Source organism: Ochotona curzoniae, unplaced genomic scaffold (assembly GCF_017591425.1).
Source record: "Ochotona curzoniae isolate NIBS_2020 unplaced genomic scaffold, NIBS_Ocur_1.0 patch305, whole genome shotgun sequence".
Classification (NCBI taxonomy): Eukaryota; Metazoa; Chordata; class Mammalia; order Lagomorpha; family Ochotonidae; genus Ochotona; species Ochotona curzoniae.
Genome location: NW_024466868.1, coordinates 103,316 through 118,433, shown reverse-complemented (window position 1 = coordinate 118,433; position 15,118 = coordinate 103,316). Strand labels below are relative to the sequence as shown.

At 49.5% G+C, this 15,118-nt stretch overlaps 1 protein-coding gene across 8 annotated transcripts in view; it reads right to left on the bottom strand.

Moving 5' to 3' along the window:
* Positions 1-15,118, bottom strand: part of LOC121167073 (transient receptor potential cation channel subfamily M member 3) — a 164,445-nt gene that overhangs the window by 47,252 nt on the left and 102,075 nt on the right. For all 8 annotated transcript variants that reach the window (XM_040996445.1, XM_040996446.1, XM_040996447.1 and 5 more), the window contains 3 exons: positions 10,942-11,082; positions 4,732-4,860; positions 1,445-1,696 (listed from right to left, as the gene is read on the bottom strand). In XM_040996445.1, the coding sequence (XP_040852379.1) occupies positions 1,445-1,696; positions 4,732-4,860; positions 10,942-11,082 (522 nt within the window). The remainder of the gene's footprint in view (positions 1-1,444; positions 1,697-4,731; positions 4,861-10,941; positions 11,083-15,118) is intronic.

Genomic DNA, 15,118 nt, shown 5'->3' with positions numbered 1-15,118 from the left:
GGCCCAGGAACACAGCACAAGGTCTATGAGTAAGCCTTCTCTTTCCTGCTGTACTTTACAAAACATAACGTGAATTTAATGATAAGGGCTAGAATTTGTCAAGTTTCAAACTATGAGCCAGACACTGCTGGCCATTTAATAAGCTGATCCTAACCATCACAACAACTATTTTAAATACATATGAATTGTTTACAGCTGTTTTAGAAATGAGTAAACTGAGTCTCAGGAGGTTAAGGAAAGTTCTCATTCTTATCCCTCATTCTGTGCAAAATCTTTGTTGAATGTGTTTATCTGAGCTTTCACAGGATGTGTCCTAGGAAGCTTTTCTGCAGTAGAATCACACTCACCCAGCCATACAAATGTCCAATAAACTCTGGACTGACAATGACGTGCCTGGGAAAGCTCTGACCAATTGCTGGATGCTGGCTTCTACAGCCCATACAATGATACAATGGAAGCGAAGGGAAGGTTTTATTATTATCATTTTTAAACAAAGAAGCTTTCCATTAAAAGGTGTTTGCCATGGTAGAATGGAAGTACTTAGCTTTTCCACACAATGTCCTAAGAAGGTTGAATAGGGGACGCTCTTAGAACTCATGAAAACACTCAGTGTCTCGTCTGTTTCTTCTGGAGTGAGTCTGGAGAGGGAGCTGGCTCATTTGTGTTTCTGGATCCGCGCTGACACTGTCCTCAGAGGGCTTTGTCCTTTACGGAAACACTCTGGAAGCTAGCGTGTGGTAAAGGAGCACCGGAAGGAATCTCGGGCCATTTCTGGGGAAACATATTATCTTTCCCTGTGGATTCTTTTTTCGAACAATGAAGTAAGTAGGAGTGCCATTCTGGATCCTAGGAGACATCTTCTCGCAGCCATGTAACAAAACAATGATGTGTGGCAGAACATGACGTTCGACTCAAACTCCGCCTAACGCGCCTCGGCTCAGTTGAGCTGAAATTACCTACTTTTCTTCCTTTTGTGTGGGGAAAAGCATTTTTCTAGCATGTCATTTTCTTTTTAAAAGATCTTTTAAAAGTCTTTAAAATCTGTTAACATTGTGTCTGAAGACCCCTGTCTCGGTGAGACCCTCCTGAAACGTCCCCTCTGGGAAGCGCCCTCTCCCTACCCTGCTGCACACACAGCTCGCAGCATTCTCACACTGCCTGGCCGGCTCTTCCTCCCAGCTCCAGCATCACAGAGAGAGCATCTGCGTGCACTCTGCGTTCAACGTCTCGTCAGTGCTTGGCAAGACATGACTGATCTTTATCTTTGTCAGTAAGTGAATGCGTAACTGGTGATTAAAATTCCCAGTTTTTATAAACAGAAACACTCTAAGGGCATTTAAAACATCCCTGGACCACTTCCAGTGGATTCTAACAGTGGTCTCTTTTGTTAGGCCCCCCTCTTCCTGTAAGAACTTGTACAATGGAAACACTGGACCCCACTTACCATCTTTCCGATCATCATAACATAGGGGCCCAAATACTTGTTCACGCCGAAGATGTCTAGCAAGCGGATGTACCAATAGATGATGTTCACGCAGTAGATGACCCTGCCGTCACTCCTGAAGGGCTGGTCCTGGAGGCGGAGGATCATTCCAATGGAAAACAGAAGGATGGCGATGAGATCTGTGACATTCCAGTATTCCTGCAGCCACACCTTCACTTTCTGCAACAGCTTCCCTGGCTCTGACATCAGAATCTGCAAGGCAAGAGAGAGACTGTAGGGAGGTCTCATTCCTGCAGACACCTTCAGCCCAGCCGGGAAGCACTTGTCAGGCACCGGCAGCGGCTTGCTTTGCTGACTCCGTACTTGAACACCAGCAGGATGCGTGACTGACTTAAGCCTAGGTGGTTCAGGCGCAGCCCTGCAGAGGCAGGCATAAGCACCAAGTGTCATCCTGTGGATTGCCTTTCAATTCTGAAACAAACATCAAAGTTTCTGTTATGAAACTATGAATTTCCGTGTGGGAGAGCCAGAAGAAGCCCCTGGCTCCTGGCTTTGGACTGACTCAGCTCTGGCATTGTGGCCACTTGGGACTGAACCAGCGGAGGAAGAGCTCTCTCCTTCACTCTGTGAATCCTTCCAATAAAAATAAACACACATCTTTTTAAAGAAGCAGCTGAAGAGCGCTGCCCTCGCAGTGCACCTCTTGGGCCAGCTCTCAGCCACCTGTGAGCAGGGTGGGCGCACATGCTGGAGCCGGAAGGCTGTGAGGGCAGTTAAAACCAGCTCAGCTTTCAGAGACACAGCAGAGGGCTGGAGCGCTCTGAGCCCGCTCCCAGACGGTAAAGTGGGCCTGTTGTCACAGCTGTGCCACTGGTCTCAGTTGTGGATTGGGCAGGAGATGCAGCTGAACCTATCCACCCAGGGCCTGCAGTACAGGGAGTATGTGGGGAGGGGGCTTCCTGTGGTGGGCACAGGCAGAAATGAGAGCTGGGAGAGGGAGGGCAGCTGGGGAGGCCACCAAGCTGCCTTTTTGTGTATCTGGAGCCCTCCCACCTTTCCAGGCTCTTGGGGGTGAGTTCCAGAGGGTCCATGTACTGACTGCAGGAGTCCCCGCTCCCTTGCTGGATGAGCTGTTCAGGGCAGGGCCGGGGGCAGTGGGGCTGCCCTCCTGGGGCTAAGGCGTCCACCACAGCCCTGTCCCCAGTGTCAGGAGCCTCTTCCGCTGACCCTTTGCTAGCCTGGGCCTGGGAAGCCCCGGCCTGCCCGCTGCTAAGGGCTGCCTCCCAGCACGGGCTAGCCAGGCTTTGAGCATCCTGGCAGGCGGCCTCATTGGCAGGCCCGAGCAGAACAGTCTGTGGAGGGCAGCCTGCACCCTGCTTTCTTCCAACCCGGTCCCTGGAGAGACTCCATTCTTTCCCTTCTCTGCTCTTCGTGGAGGCGGAACATGTGCTGGGTGTTCTATCACAGGCCTCCAGCTGGCCCAGCACTGCCACAGGGCCACTGGCTCGCTCACAGGAGCGGGCCTCGGTTCCCAGAGGCAACAAAGACCGAACCAGATTTATTACTGGGCTTCAGTTTACGAGCAGGAAACCCACAGCACTGGTCAACAAGTGGCAGACAGGATGAATGGGGAGGACTGAAGGGAGACAGTGTGTGGGAAGAAGAGAAGGCATCCTATTGCTTGTTGAAATCCGGCCCTGCTGCAATGGGCCTAGAGCGCTCACTCCTCAGTCTCCAGGCCGAGGAGATGCTTAGCATCGGCCCCCAAGCCCCCAAACAAACAGTACCGTTAGTCAGAAGGGATCTCAAACTCCAACTCAACTGCACCTAGCGGACACTGCCCCTTTTCTTCCGGTGGAGAACATTCTAGAGCTACACCCCACGAAGGCAAGCACGGCGAAGTCCAGGGTAATCTGATGGGGTATGTGCAGGATCGCCCCACCATCCCACACCCCAGCCTCCACCCCTGCACCACCCTGGTGCCGTGGATCTTCCCACTCTGTCCGGAGAGCACTGCGATTGTTCCTGGGCTTGGCAGCGTGCAGCCGACGTGCCAGGGAGCATTTGTTCCCCCCAGAGAAAGCCTCCGCCTCTGCCTGCAGTTTGGGGGGGGCGATGCGGAGTTGCTGCTGCCCCCTGCTCCCGATGCCCTCCTGGCTTTCTGCAGGAAAGGCAAAGGGTTGCGCGGGCTTGCAGAGCCCTCTGGTGGACGTGGGCTGGATCGCAGCCAATGTAGTGGCTCTCAATGCTTCCTCCTCTCCCCCCAACCTCCGTTTTTAATCGAATTCGAGACAATGGTTTTAGAGCAGTTTTCGGTCCGGCAGCGTTTTGAGGACAGTGCCGACATCGCCCATGCACTCCCTGCTCTGATGTTTTCTGCATCGCTGGTCCCATGACGGGTGTTTCTGACCAGGTGGCGCAGGCATCGTCGCTGAACCCACACCAACATTTTGCCACCCAGGGCCCACGTTGCATCTGAGGGTTCACGCTCAGCGTTGTCTATTCCATAGGTTTGCACAAGTGTGTGGTGACCTGTGCCCGCTCGCATCATCTTACACAACATTTTCACTGCCTGAAAGCCCTCTGCGTGCTGTCCTTCATCATCCCCAATCCTAACCCCTGTAACCACCGATCTTCTCGCCGTCTCCATAGCCGGATTTTTCTGGCATGTACTATGGAGTCTTAGAGCACACGGCCATTTCACACTGGCTTCCGAGACAAACAACGGCAACGAGGCTTTCCATGTCTTCCCATGGTAGCTCGTCTACTTACAGTAGTATTCTGTGGTCTCGTGTCCTATGGGACTGGACCTTGGGTGGCTCTGAGTGGGTCTCGGAATGGGCAGGAGGGAAGTGGGAAGGACTGGATGTGGGTTCGCTCATGTGTGACACCGGGGGCTACTTGATAAATGTCGGAGGAAAATAAAACGGGATGAACGGGAACTACAGGTGTTGGCTGGCTGTTGAGAGACCCAGAGTTGGAACAGGCATTGTTGGTGGGGCAGACGAAAGCCACATGCACACCGTGTTGAAGGCGCTGGGTGGCCTCCTAGGGCAGGAGGTGACATGACCAGGACACAGACGGTCCTCAGCACTCGCCCGTTGGCGGCTCCGTCAAAGGCCTCCCTGCGTCTGCCAGAGAGGGGTCAGCAGCCCCTCGAGCAGCGCCGGAGAGAAGGACTTCTGGCTTACTCGGGATGCCCAGCGTCCCACGCCCCATCCTGCCCTTCATCCCCAGATGTGACCGAGCAGCGTTTCCCCCAAGTTTCCTTTCACAAAAGCTCTTACCTCTCTCATCTTCTCTATTCCCAGGGTGAAAATGTAGGAGATGACGATCCATTCCTGTGTGGAAGGCCAGCGCTCCATCTTCACCAACACGATGTAGTTGAACAGCATCAGGTACCCAATGTAAGCCAGCTGCAAGGAAACATAGTCCATGCTCTGGCTGCTGCAGCCCGGCAGCCCTGGCCTGGGAGGGCTGCGGCCACACGGGCAGGACAGGACAAGGGCAGCTACAGACATGCGTGGAGCCTATTAGAAGACATTATAAAGACTGCAATATTGAGAATCACTAAGATGCAGCCTCTCCTTTGGCCCCTCCTAGGTCCCTGCGTGCTGCTGCTTTGTGCCCAAGTGTTGTGATGCAGGATTTAATTTCACAATTCCCAGTTTTCTTGTGGCTTCCTGGCGCAAAGGGGAACCTCGTGTCAGGGGATGCTCTCACTTGAGCTGATGTAGCTCAGTGGATTTTTTTTTGCAGATTGGATGTGTGTGGGAAGGCTGGGAAGACACGCTTGCTACCTGGGAATTGTCCAGTCCTGCACAAAAAAGTCCAGTGGTCATCTGAAAGCCATGTTTCTGTCCTCCTCTGAGTCCATGTCCTCTTGTTTCGTTCCCAACTTGAAGTGTGTGGCTTGGCAGGGCCCTGGGAGGTGCGTTCCTGTTGTCCCCGGCACCACCTACCCAGATTAGAATGTTCCCCTCTGCTTTGGAACAGAACAAAGAGACAGAGACACTGACAGAAAGGACTGGATGTGCGTGGCCTGCATTGGGATAGGACTGGATGTGCGTGGTCCGGTGTGGCCTGCAGTGGGATTTCATCTGTGGTATCTTGGAGTGTGCTTGCTGACTGGCTAACGTCTGGGAGAAACACCTTGGGGCTCAGTCTGGTGCCTGTTGCTGGGAGATGGGATTGAGCAGGCTGTAGGGAATCTGCTGGGGAATTGGAAGTGGTGCATCAAGCCGCCAGTCCTGGGGACTCAGGAGCCGAGGACAGCGCTCAGAGGAAGCTTATTTGCACAGTCTATACTCTAAGGAGTCAGAGCAGGCAGAGCTCTTCCACAAGGGTGGAAGGTTCTGAAAGCTTCTGCAGACGCTGTGTGACCTTGGCAGGCAGGGAACCTGGCTGCTTGCTCTGGTGATGGGTGTCCATTCATTCATCCTTCATCTCTCTGACCCTCCCTGCTGCATTTTTTCTCTTCCCCCCTCTCTCCCTTCACCTTTATTTTTTTTGTGAGTGATTCAGTGATTGTTAACATCAGTCAATGTTATTTCTGAGATCCTATTTGCATACACATTTGCATACAACCATGCCATAGTTCCATCGTCTCGTAAAGGGTAAAATCCATGAGTTAAGTGAGATCCTGGATCATGTCCACTCCCACTGAGACCCTGACACGCAGACCTCAGGTAGGCACTGATGGTGGGTAGGACTGCCTAGCTGGTCGCCCTCTCCACCCGAATGGTTTCCCTTGCACACTCCCTGGCTACTGTCACTTTAATCTATGTCTAGCTTCTTCTTCTTCTCTGCCTTCAAGGTCATGAGCAAAACAAGATCACGTAGGGCATGGTTTAAAAGTCGGTTCAGGGGTTGGTGCGGTCATGCAGTTGGTTAGGCTACCACTTGAAAAGCCAGAATCTTACATGGGTGCCAGCTGAGGTCCTGGCTGCTCCGCTTCTGATGTAGCTCCCTGTTGATGCACCTGGGAGAGCTACAGGAGATGACTCAAATGCCCGAGCCCCTGCCACTCACCTGAGACCCTGACCTGACCGGCCTGCTCCATCCCTGGTGGTTGTGGCCTTTAGGGAGTGACCCGTGCATGCAAGATCTCTCGCCTCTCTCTGCATTCTCTGTAACTCTGCCTTTCAAATCAAATAAAATTAATTCAAAATGTGACTTCTTTTTACTTTAATCCAATTTATTTATATCTGAGAGGCAGGGTGACAGAAAAAGGGAAGGAGTGGCGTGGGTCAGGGAGGGTGGATATATTCCATCCACTGATTCATTCTACAGATGACTGCTCTAGCCAGGACTGTGCTGGGACTCCCTCCAGGTCTCGCCTGTGAGTGACATGGGCCCAAGCACCTGGATCAGCTTCAGCTACCTCACAGATTCATTGGAGGGGAGCTGGATCAGAAGCAGGATAGCTGGGACTTGAACTGATGGGTGCTGTGTAATGGGCTGTGGACGTCCCAAGTGGCAGCTTAATGTGCTATGTCACAGCATTCACTTGCAGATGAAGTGAATGTTAACTTCCCTGGTCTTCATCACGTGACCCAGTTCATTGCAAAAACCCCTCTCGAGCATCCTCTTCTCATCACCGGTAGGGTCAGTTCCTCTGTGTGTCCGTGTGTGACTCCTTGAATCCAACTCTATCCTCTGCATACAGGCCTCGTCTAGTTGAGGGAAGGGAGGTGGCACAGAAGTCAGCGAATCGTGGGTTTAGACCCGGCTCAGGTGCGTGCCAGCCAAGTGGAGCAGGGCCTGTGGAAGGATATCCTATGTATTTGCGTATCATCTTCCTACCTACCAACCACCCTGTCAGCGATCAGTTGCGTATCTATCATCTGTTAACCTGTCATCCATCCATCAGCCAGTGACCCCACCCACACAGCGTCTACCTAGTGTCCAGCACTGCAGCTACATATCTGTGTGTATCCACAATCTGTGGCCCATTTCTCTCTCTCTCTCTCTCTCTCTATCATCACATAGCTCTTCTAACACACTGGGGAGGCCCAAGGAACACTGGCTAATAACCATTCACCTCTTTGGGTTTTTTCAAAATGTCCCTGTCCCCTCTTGTTTCCCATTGATGCCCCATGGACCATTGATATTTCTCTTTATCCTGGTTATCGTTTTGGCTTCCACCACTTTTACCCATTTTAGCTCCTGTCCTTGAAAATCAGTTACTCTACAATGAACTTTTCCCATAGTCAAGCTACAATTCCCAAAATATAGATTTCTGGAACTAGGGCAGTAAGTGTTTAAACAGCACCACGGAGAACTGGCTGTTGTCCTTGAAGTGACCCATATTAGCATTCATGCAGCCTTAGAGCACATTATCCAAGCATGACATACGTTGTTTATGTGTGTGGGCACACAGCGTTACTTCAAATATTTCATGGAGAAACAGAATTAAGAGCTTATCTCAATGAAAAAGAATCTGAGATCCATGCCTGGTGTTTTTCATAACAGTTTCCATGAAGTTGGGAAGATTTCATGTGTGTATAAAGTGTGAATGTATTCCAAAAACTTTAACAGGCTGCATGTAGAATGTCAAAACTTTTCAACAGAACTACAACCTTGATTCTTATTTAAATCAGTGGGCATTCTAGAAGAGTCTATATTGTTATTTGATTATATGTTGTTTTTTTCCATTAGCCAAGATGCATGTTTCCTAAACTATCAGATACAAGGACCAAAGCCTGCAGCAGTTTGCTGTGGACCCCTGCTGGGGTCATGCTACTGCTGACTTTTCACAGGCCTTCTGTGTCCTAGAGAGAGGAGGGACAGATGGTCTTGCAGGGAGAAGGGTCTCTGTCACCCTGTGGAGACCCAGGGTGCACACTGTGTCCTCTGACCTGGGGCTTTGCACACCTTGAGTCTGACTCCCTTCCAGCTGGCTGCTTGAAAACAGCTCTTGATACAAGCAGGGCCTGGAAGCCGGTTGGAACAGAGGAAAATCCATCTTGTTCCCTGGAAAACTTGTTCAGACGAGGATCTGAGGTTCTGGGAAGTGGGGGACTTGTCCTGTCTTTTGGATTCTTGGGAGAAAAAGGGTTGGATACCAGTGTCAGAAATACAAAGAATGAGACCCAGATGGGGCCTTCCTCCTAGAGCCGACGTTCGTTGTGAATCACACCTCACCTCCATTCACGTCCTGGATACCTGTGCCTTGTGGTTGCTCGTGGGGATCCCTGAGGTTCATTTAACCCTCTGCAAACCACAGAGGCAGAGCAGTGGGTGCCGAGCTTCCCTAACCGTTAGACTCATCTTGGAGTTTATTCAAGCACAAAGCCTCCTCAGGCCACTTTCTGGTGATCGGATGGCATGACTCTGTGATTGGGCCAGGAATTTTCACTACTAGCACAACTCCTTATCATCCTGGAAGTATCACAAATATAGGGCTTAAAATTGAACGCTCTGTCTGGGGTGATGGTTCTCCACCCTGGCTGCTCATTGCAGTCACCTGGGAGCTCCGATAGTGCCTGGCACCACGGAGGGCACACCAAGGACCAGTGAATCTCTAGGAGGGTGTGCAGTGCCCGGTGTGCTTCTTCAGGTCGCTAGCTGGTTGCGATGCTTGGTCCAGGCTGAGAATGAGTGACCACAGATGAGAGTCATGCTCTAAGGGCTATCTTGAGCTACTCATTGCCTCAGATGAACAAACGGGACGACCCTGTTACTGCGCACTCAGAGGACTTGAGGAATAAGAAAGGTGAACGCCATGTCATACAAGTGATGGACCTGAGGCTCTGACCTCTGGTTTCATTGCACTGGGGATTGCAAACGTATCTGCCAAGGGTTCCACTTGATTTTTAAGGCTTCATGAGCCAGATGGTCCCTGTTGCTGTGGATCAGCCCTACTGTAGTGCAGGAAAGCAAGCAGCCGGACCATGGGGGAACAAATGAGTTTGGCTGTGAGCCAACAAAACTTTATTTATGGACACTGAAATTTGAATTTTATGTAACTTTCATGTGTCATAAAATATACTTAAATATTTTAAAATCTCAATCCCTTAAAAAATGTAAGAACCATTCTTAGTTTGTAGGCTACAGTAACAAGCAGTGGGATGTAGTTTGCTAAGACCTATTCTAGGTTGAGACAGTTAAGGCCTCATGGCCGAGGGGAGGGCAGATGTGGGAGCAAACAGCATCACACTTGTTATCCTGACAAACCTGTTCACATTAGGGAGGAGATTGCCTCCAATATTGCAGAGGCTCAATAAGTGATATGATTATTTGATGATTATGTGATGGATGGATGACTTTGACACTGATGATCTGTGCAGCGTGGCCTGGGAAAGCAGCTCTGTCTACACCAGGTTACATGTCCAGTCACTGGTCTGCATGCTTTACACACTTTAGCACATCTAATCTTCACTGAGCTCTGAAAAGCAGGTACTGCTATTACCCTATTTGAGGGGACATGATGGAAGAATGACTGGCTTGAGGGCACACAGTCCTGAGGCACGGAGGGGGCCTGTCCCAGGCTGCCTGCCTCCCAAGTCTGTGCTGGCTGCCGCCAAGAGGTTTTCTGTGAAGTAAATCTAATAGAGATCTCTATAAAATATGGGAAGAGAGGCGATTTCTGCATCCTCTGTTATTTTGGGGAGGAGAACTATTTTTTTTTCTTTTAGCATTGATAAATGTTAGTTGCATTTCACTGAAAAAAAAAAAAACTAATCATTTGAAAATATCCCCTCTTCTTGCAAGACCACACTTTGTTATGGTTGCTGTCTGTTATTAAAATCTATTTCAAAATTGGAAAATAGTACAGCTTAGGATGGCATTTCAGTACACGTATGTAGTTATATTTTGTATCATGTGATAATGCCTATAGAAGTAGTTCCCAACGGGGGGATCTTATTCCACATGGGGACACTTGGCAGTGTCAGGGACAATCTGCTTGCTGTACTTGCAGCGTAGGGGATCTGGTGGTGACAGGTTGAATGTGGCACTTGCGAATGACAGCCATGTGCCAAGACTTGTTCAGTCCGTGGTGCAGAAGTTGAGATTTTGCAGCCAGTGTTAAGTGTTGGCCTAGAGAAGCACACAGTAAGGCTGTGTGCAGCTGTTTCAAGATGGGCAGTAACTGCACATACACTCTACCCATCTAGGGATGTCACCTCTGCACCCTCCTCACTCACGGCTCTCAGAGCCATGGCCGACCTGCTGCTCATCCATCTAAACAGGGAAGTGCTTTGAAAAGGGGCATCTACTTTCCTGCTAGGACACACCCATCTTCATCTCACCTCTTTGTTCGGTTAGTTCTCACTTTGAGCATGTCCTTTATTGGCTGTGAAGAGGAGAAACACAGCCTGTGAGAGCTGCTTATCAAGCTCCACAGATCTTGGCAAAACTAGTGAAGAAACAAGGCCATGGAGTCCTGACTCCCACGCGCGGAGGCTGTGACTCAGAGATAACCACACAGATGCGTGGCAAGTGGACATGGGTGCCTTGGGGCCATCAACCAGAAAGGGAGAAGGGAAGCTTACAGTGTAGAACCAGAACTTGACGATGGGCGCGTTGTAGAATTCGTAGATTTTTCTGCCCAGGGGAATGAGGCGGTGCCTGCTCTGGACATCCTCTTCATCCTTCTTCCTGGAGGACTCCCCGTTGCTGCGTCCCAGCATGGCCTGCACAGAAGAGAAGGGCTCTGGGCAGCATGTGGTTCAATACACCCATTTCACAGTTGAGGATGCTCATAGAACTTCAGACACACAGGCCTCCAGTGATGTGCAAGCTGTATCCTTCCCAGGTGCATATCTGCGGTATACTCACGTGCCGTGGATATGTCCTCTCTCTGAGAGGGAAGGTGCTGGAATATTTCTTAACAATTCTCATTGACCATGGGATGTCTGGAAGATGTAGGTAATGAGGTCCCAGGATGAGAGAAGTCTTTAAAACCTCCTCTCCCCCACTCTCCCTCTGTCTCTGCATCTGCAGACTCTGTAGCCTTGTTGGGCCAGGGCCAGCTACTCAGTCTTAGCTCCCTTATGTGCATCTGGTAGACCTAAATTCCTGCTGGTATCAGTTTTCTGACAACTCCTGGGTTCTCTACCTTCCTCTGTCAACGAGATAGGACTAGGACAAGGATGCTGTAGGTAGGCCTGTCCTCCTCTCTGGATGTTGGTGATTCCCTGGGGTTACTCCCTTCCCGGCTATGACAGCAGCCCTGGCAACCACTCTGACGATCTGAGAAGACAGAATTGAGAAAGTCTACCTCTGTCCAGGTAGTGAGTGACAGGATGATTCCAGGATGGCGAAGAGTTCCAGGCTTTGGGGCACGTGGATGGAGCACTGAGTCCCATTTCACAGACTGACACTCTGAGACACTTGGGAAAAGTTTGGTTTCCTGTTTTGTTTGTTTTAAACTTCTCTGAGATTTAGTTTCTTAAGCTGTAAACTGGGGGTTAGTAAGAGCCCTGGCTGTGTAGGGTTGGTCTACAAGTCAGTTAACATCGGGAACTCAGTAACTACTTGAAAAATGCACACATTAACTCACCTTTAAAGTGAACTAAGAACTTCTCTGATATACTCCTGAGTGAAATTATTTAGTTAAGGTCTCTCACAAGTATATTTTTAAGAGCCTATAACAGCGTAGTTTCTGGGTTTCAATTTTTTGATATTATTTATGGCAAAGTTCCACAGTGTTCATGAAATGGTATATTCATTCAATGTGAGATTAGGGTAGGATATACCTGCTCAGGTATAACTGAGGATTTGGGACAAGAGTATGGGAAACAGGAGTTTAAAGTTCAGAAATCTAAGTATAGATAGCATTTATGTTTGTCTTGAAGTTGAGACTGGGACATAAAGAGACTAGGGCAACCATTGGGGAATTCAGGTTTCAATCCACCTTAACCTAAAATATAGAAATACTAGTTTTGACCATTTGGATCACTGCTTCAGTAACCACTGTGCAGGAATATGTAGCACTCGTAAATGATTTAGCAATAGGATTATGGGGCTCTGATAGTGAACAGGTAAGAGTTCACCCTAAGGCCCAGGTGAGCATTTACGTTGATAGACACAGCACACGAGAGAGCAACCAGCTCTATCAGGTCGGTAACTCATCTTCAGAAACTGTCACATGACTTTTTCCTTCTGCAATTTATAATGTTTTAACTGAATTACCCTGCTTTTGGTCTCTGTGTTTATCTTCTTGACAATACAATGCTATCTGGTGGCACAGAGCGATGGGAACAAAGGCATCTTGGAGAGGGGCCTTTTGGGGTAACCTTGAGGGGTGCTGATTTTTTCCCAGGAGAGTTGGTGCTGTACACACACTGGGACTTCATCAGACGAAGCACAGTGTGGAGATGTTTATCCAGGAACACATCACCACGGCTTCTTTGCCTTTATGATTCAGACATATTCCAGAAGGTCTGCATTTGTGGCAGGTCTGTCTTCTCATGAATAGAAGAAAAGCATTTTGGACATGTCATTAATTCTAACCTAAGCAGCATAACTTGCTGATTTTGTTTACTTTTTTCTTTATGACCAAACATTTTCTTTGACTCTCCTTAGATCACAATTCAGCATGGTCCAGATTAAAACCATACAGTCTAGATTGGGGAATATTCGCTGTCCGGACCCAGATGTCATGAAAATGGAATGAGTGGAGGCTGATATTTTTGTGTACAGTTTTGGAAGGACCAACGGAAAGTGTCCCACTCTGAGCTTAACACAGAAGCTCAAATAGCAGGCTCTGAAAGCAGTGGCAGTACCAACAGGCTGCGCCAGAGCCCTCGGGGGCAAGCCACAGACCTGCAACCAGGCAGGGATGCAATTTGCCATCAGTGTCAAAGGACTGCCATGTGAGAGACAATTACCCCACCTTGAGCTTGCCAGTCCCCAGGCCCTGCCTCGCCCTCCCTCTTGTTCGTGCTGGTTCATGCAGGAAAGCTGTTTCCCCAGGCTCTGTTTTGATGCTCACCCAACAATGCTAGCATCTGGCTGCTGGTAAGCAGGCTTTGCCCTCAGTCTAGACCTGCAGCTTGTCTTGTGGCCTGCTGACGGGGGCAGCTTCTCAGAGCTCTGCATGAGCAGGAAAGCTCCCTTTCTTCCCTGAGACTAGAGAGACAATGTGGGCTCAGCATCACACCACACTTGACCAGCAGGCCTGGGCCTCACTTTCTTGGTTTCTGTCTGTTGGCGTGGCAGACCCAATCAGTTGAGTACCTACCTGAAGGGGGTAGAAAATGGGAGGAGATTCCGTTCCCCATCATCTAGTGGCTGAACACATGGACAGAGGGGTCGATAGCTCTGGGTTGTACCCCCAGTTTTGGAGCCAATTTCCTGGGTAAAGCTGGACATTAAGCTGATTCCCAGCTTCCTTGTATAGAAAACGGGGGTAGTAATAGTGCCTAACTCATGCAACTTTGGTGAGGATTCATGGGGAAGTGTCCATGGGTCATTTAGTGCTGTTAGAACAATACTAGTGGCTGTTTTTCATGGATGGCAGTGTGCCACCTGTTGGTCTGACTAGTTCTCCTTGTTCCCTTTTGAAACTACGCTGTCCCCTGTGCTGGCGATAGGCTGATTCTCATGTGCAAGGTTATGGGATTCTACAGCTAGTTGCTAGGGGTCAGAATCCTGGCTCCAGAATACTCTTGCTTTTGCTGACATGCTTGAGAAAGATTTGGTATCTTTCCTACCCACGTTTCTGCTAACAAAGCATGGGTTCAGCGGCCAAATCTTAGGGAAGGCAATCTTTGATCCTATCGCAGAAATAAGTAGACTGTTCCAGAAAGTGTGGTAAGGCAATAAAAAGCTGGTGTTTCATTAATTGAGCCAGGGACTGTGCATTGCAAATACCAGTTTAGGATGCTCCTTTTGGTGGGAAAGATTTCCTACCTAAAGGAAAAAGATTTCACATGATGGCCCCGCCAGGACAGTCATGCAAAGGCCTGCAGTCACCCAAGCAAAATCAATGTTTATTCCTTCTCTTTATAGCTTCTGGTCATTAAAGCCACTGGTCACTGAGCAGAATGGTAGGGCGCCATGAAACCTATCAAGAAAGTCCTTGAGGATTGTGGCTCGATGGCTTCTAAGCCATGAAGTTTGTTTGTCCCTTTAAGACCGTGTGACATTTTTAGTCCCTGGATACAAGCTGGCAGCAGTCACACTGCTTAGGGAGGGCCTGTGGGAAGCCTCCCAGGCCCAGCTGCCCCATTCTCTCTGAAGAACAAAGCATTCATGTCCTATAATTACATGAGGGAGAGCTAATAAAAGCCTTCCATACAAAACCCCAAATTGAATTAGTGCTTTGTGTTCCTGACCCTGAAGACAGACACAGGCGTAGCCTCTGATGGGCAGAGGAATTTCAGCTCAGCGAGGCTGGCTGCACCTCAACCCTGGATTCCCTCTCTGTGCGGGTGTGCAAAGACTGCTGCGTGGCCTGTTGGATGATGGAGTTTTTGTGTTTTGAAAGTGTAGGGTGCCTTGCTTTGGGATTTCACTGGTTTGTGCTAAACCACTGGCTGGATTAAAACTTGTGCAATACAGAGACACTTATAATTTCCTGGTCTTCACACATAATGAAAGCCATTTCATTAGGAAGCCTGTTGGGAAGCTGGGGAACAGCTGCCTGATATCGGGGCACCTGCGGCAGCTGCAGCCGCACCCACAGGACAGGTGGCTTCAGGGCTTCTCCCTGGCGTTTCCTTA